The 5162-nt window shown below is 42.9% G+C and overlaps 1 protein-coding gene across 1 annotated transcript; it reads right to left on the reverse strand.

The window, feature by feature from the left end:
- Positions 1 to 555: 555 nt before the first annotated feature.
- On the reverse strand, positions 556 to 873 carry LOC122511401 (CCHC-type zinc finger protein CG3800-like). Its single transcript, XM_043626602.1, has one exon. It carries the CDS (start codon positions 871 to 873, stop codon positions 556 to 558), a length of 318 nt encoding a protein of 105 aa, XP_043482537.1.
- Positions 874 to 5162: the final 4289 nt, after the last annotated feature.

The following is a 5162-nucleotide window of genomic DNA, read 5'->3' on the forward strand; positions in this document are numbered from 1 at the left end:
TCTCTCTACACATCTCATAGAACAACTGACTACACACGTCGTAGATCAACTGACTGCCAAAATGTCGGCGAAAACTAATGACACCTGTTTCTGGCTTTTCTCCACACGTGCTCGTCTTCTTCAACTCTTCTTCTCTCTCGTTCCACTGGCTCTCCTCTCTCTGTCTTTTTCTAACCATCAGCGGCTCTGCCCTCTAGCACTTTCTCTCCTACTAACTAGCCGCGCGACACACATTCACCACTGATAGTGGGTCACACGGCAGTTCCGACTTTCTAAATTACCATACCAATTAACGATCACGGTTCAGGGATAATTCCGACAGATGACATGACGATTCAGAATTTCGACAAAATAAAGAACGACAATTCACATCGTCACAATCCCCTCCCCATGACCGGTACTACTCCCAGTAGGACCGTCATTACCAATGACTAACTACTGTCCGATGTCAATGGCTGGCTCTTTTTACTTGGTCGGTTCTGGCACTCTTCTCACACAGTTCTCTTTCTCGGCTCTTCTTCTCTCGCTGTCGTAGCCCAAGTGTACAAGGCGTCTCTATGCCCTCCAGGCACTGCTTTCTAAGACTCTCCGTATTGCCACACAATTCTGGCAGCTCAAAAAGTTTACTCCTTGTGTTTTGCACACTAGGCATGACTCCACTTGGGCTTGCCTCAGGGGACATTGTTTGGCATAATGTCCATGTTGCTGACATTGGAAACAGATCCTCCTGGGACAATCTCTGGCCCGATGTCCTATAGACTGACACTGAAAGCAAACTCCCATAAATTGCTTTGTTGCCGCTTGTGAACAATTTTGTTCTACATTTGGCAAACCAACTGGTTTGGCTCCTCCTGACACAATTCCTGCATACATGGCTGGGTATGCAACTTGCATAGGTCCTGGCAAGATTTGTGGTGGGGGTGAACTGACTACTTGGCTCTGCTCTGCTGATTTTTGGCAGCTGTCATAAGTGTCATGGCGTCTACACATACACTTTCTGGCTTCTCTTTTATCTTGGCCTCGTTCGTCTCTTTACTTTCCTTGGTAGAGTGGTCACTACCACTCGACTCTGACTCCTCCTCTGACGTCACTATTTCTTCTCTCGGGACTTTCTTGAATCTGCTTTCCTTCACGGCTGCTGCAGGAAAACGCATCTTCTCCTTTGGTGGAGGGGGGGTATACCTCTCGTCTAGATCTTTGGCCTTTTCGAAGTTTCGTAGAATTTTCTCCATCTGACTGAGAGAATCGAAATATAAACGGTCCAACTGTCGTCTATATTCCGGCGTAAGTCCTTTGTAGGCGTTTTTCACTTGTTGTTTCTTGTCAAGGGGGCGCTTCATGTGTCCTAAGATTAACCTGAAGCTGGTCAAGTATGGAGATATTTTCTCTCCTTTCCCTTGCGTCCTGGCCCTCAACTCGTCAATCACGTCATCGTCGTCTACCGTCACCAGATATTCATTCTTGAACGCCCTCTTGAATGATTTCCACGACCTTATCTCTTGGCGGAGACATCTGAACCAACTACTGGCACTTTTCTGCAAGATGATTGGCAGTGCTTGCAATATTCCTTGATCAGAAAATTCCGACCAAGGCTTACAGTCTTCCAAGCGCTCCAAGAATTCTTCGGCACTGTCGTCATCACCAAAGAATTTTAAGTCCCAGTCCTTTAGTGTTTTAATCACCTTGGACCTTCGGCCGGACTTAATTTCTTTGTTTTTCCCCCTACTACTCTGGCATTGACTCAGATCACTCTCAGATTCTGACTCACTCGTAGAGTCATCTAAGATTGATCTCCGGCTTTCCCACTCATTTCTCTTCGGTCTATCGACCCTCTTGTTCTCTCTTTGGCACTCTCTACTCACTCTATCACTAACGCTAAGTCTCTCGCTGTCACTACTTCCTTCATTGCTCTCGTCCTCTCTTCCTCTATTCAGTCTGGTTTCTCTCTCCCTTTTTCTCTGTCCTTCTTCTCTAATCTTACCCAATTTCCTAACATGATCTCTTTTTCTTCCCCCTCTACTACACACACTTCTCTCAGTCTCTCTTCTTACTGGCTCTCCTATCGGCTCTCCATTTCGTGGCACTCTTTGTTGCGTTACACTGTCTTCATTCCCACCACTTCGGCTTGACTGGCTTCTAGGGGCGGGTGTGGGCCTCACTCTATCATTAGTATGATGTGAGTGTGAGGTCTCGGCTACTGGAGTTTTGGCATGTGGGGACACTATACGCGATTGTAGGTGGTGGGTCAATTGGTACCCATCCGCAATTTCGGCCCTACATTGGCTTTGCTGTAACTCCCACCCTCCCATAGAATACTGGCGATCCATTTTCTCGGCGTACTCCATAATCTTCCTTATTTCTGGCGACAAACCTAAACGCGCGACTGAATCTCGAAGGCTCTGGACATTCGGAGCCATTGTGGCTGAGGTGATGGTGCGAGGCGATGTCATGACAGTGCTCGTTGTCATACTAAATTGAGCACTGGTAGTGGTGGGAGAAACTGTCGTCATACTGGCTGTTGACATGACTGGTGGTAGGGGTGTGTAATTTGGTGTGGACATAACGTTGGTCGGACTAGGTCTACTGTACGGTGTTCCAATTTCCGATTTACTTCCCCCACTCCCGAGAGTTTTCCTGTCACAAATACGCTCAAAATTCTGGCTCGCCCCACTGTCCGATTCCTCGTCATCTGCCGATGACATCTGACCACCTCTACGATAATTGACAAATGGAAATTTATCAATTTCTGGCTCTGGGAAGGCTTCGACCAGAAAGATTTTATCGGAATTTCCGAGATCATATCTGTCACTAAATGGCACGTCGCCACCGTCGATTTGGGCTAATCTCAGCTCGGTTCTTAACAATCTCTCTCTCAAAACTTGTGGCGAACCACTGATACACAATTGGTGTCGCAATAAGTTCGTCACTACTTGATCAATTTGCATGACTTTAATTGTTTCCCATGCTCGGCTTACGCATGGTACTTCAATTAATTCGCTCATGCGTCTCTTGTATTCCTTCATGTCGCTAATTGCCTTTTCCATTTCAAAGAATCAAAAAAATTTCTAAGTTCGAATAATTTTAAATTTTTAGGGGGGTGCACAATTAGTATACACGGCCCTGTGCTGTCTTGAAAGCAACGACGTACCTACTCAAGGAGGGCCCCCCTTTTAAAATTTTTCCTTTTCTGGCAGACTGGTGACTCGACTATCCCTCTATCTCTTCTTCTCGTTCTCTATATGCAGCCGCTATTACTACTACTACTGGGCCACTTTTCCTGGCACGTGCAAGCTTTTTCTTGACTGCCGAAATTTTAAATATCCCGGCTCGTCGATTCTCTCGACCGTCCGGCGAACTATTTGCAGTCACGTGACTAACTCGAATTTTATTTCCGGTCTAACATGTGCTCGGCATAAAATTTTTCAGAAAATTTTTTTATTTTGCACAAGTTTGTTGGGAATTTTTCTCGGGATTTTCTCACGAAACTGGCTTTCGGCAAAACAAAAAAAACTTTTTAATTGTTGATTTCAATTTTTCTTATCACGGCAGGAAATTTTTACAGTCTCAAAAGAAAAAGAAATTTTAAAATTTAATGGCAAAGGCACTCTACAATTTTATTTTACACAATTTTTGGCAATAATTTACTCACAATTTATGAATAAATAAATTCTGGCACTGGCAAAATAAATTCGGCAAACAATCTGGCAAATGAATTTTGAATTTTCTGTTAGCTAGTAACATACAATTTGTATGTCTGGCGTTAGCAACAAAAAATTTAAAATTCTGACAACATGAATTTTTGAATTTTCTTAGCAAAAAAAAAATCTATCTGGCTCTGGAAAATTGAAAATTCAAAAATTTCGGCTTCTGGCTATTAACTTCTAAACTCTCGGCTATTGACAAGAAAATGTCGGCTTTGGCAAATGGAGAATTTAGAACTCTGGCTCACACTTGTACAACAAATTGGCAAAATAATTTTGTTCAGACTCTTCTGAATTTTTATTTCGGCTCACCATACAATTCGGCTCAATAAAATCACTTTCAGTCTGGCACAATAAATAATTTTCGTCGTGTCTCGGTTCTGGACTGGCCCCACGTTGGGCGCCAAATTTTGTGACGTATGATTTTAACTAATTTTATTTTAAGCTAAAAGTTCTGCTTACGTCAGGCAAAATCCGACGCTTTCAACAATAATAATAATATGAAATTTAAGTTAATAAATTTCGCCGTCAGGCGCCAATTAATTTTTAAGCTCAATTAATAAACTACTCGACTCTTTAACAACACCCCTGAGACGCTCTCAATCGTCAGAGGAAATTCTCCCTGAACAAGTTGGCAAGCAGAAATGCCAACGACGAGACACGACTGGCACAACACTGGCTCGATACTGACTCACCCAGCGATGTTTCTCAATCTCTCTTTCACTGGCTTCTCGGCGGCTGTTTTCCTCAGGGATAAATGAGGAATAATCCAAAGAAAACAACTTCACTATTATTTACACTCTTTATTTGTTCTTTACTCGACACAAAAACTCCCTTTTTCTCACAACACTCAAAACTTTACAAAACTATTACGCGCTTTCTCTCTACACATCTCATAGAACAACTGACTACACACGTCGTAGATCAACTGACTGCCAAAATGTCGGCGAAAACTAATGACACCTGTTTCTGGCTTTTCTCCACACGTGCTCGTCTTCTTCAACTCTTCTTCTCTCTCGTTCCACTGGATCCCCTTTCTCTGTCTTTTTCTAACCATCAGCGGCTCTGCCCTCTAGCACTTTCTCTCCTACTAACTAGCCGCGCGACACACATTCACCACTGATAGTGGGTCACACGGCAGTTCCGACTTTCTAAATTACCATACCAATTAACGATCACGGTTCAGGGATAATTCCGACAGATGACATGACGATTCAGAATTTCGACAAAATAAAGAACGACAATTCACATCGTCACAGCATCAATAAATTTATGAAAACTGCATAATTTGATGTATAAAACCTCATAGATTAAGAAACAAGTATTTAAAAAAAATTTGTGAATATCTCAGAATCTAGACCTGATAAAGTGGTCCCTTTTCATGCGGACGTCCACATTTTATCTCAACATAATTAGAATAGTTCATTTTAAAACACTTTATTTTACCTGATCTATGTGGTT

The sequence above is a fragment of the Leptopilina heterotoma genome, unplaced genomic scaffold (assembly GCF_015476425.1).
Source record: "Leptopilina heterotoma isolate Lh14 unplaced genomic scaffold, ASM1547642v1 Lhet_816, whole genome shotgun sequence".
Classification (NCBI taxonomy): Eukaryota; Metazoa; Arthropoda; class Insecta; order Hymenoptera; family Figitidae; genus Leptopilina; species Leptopilina heterotoma.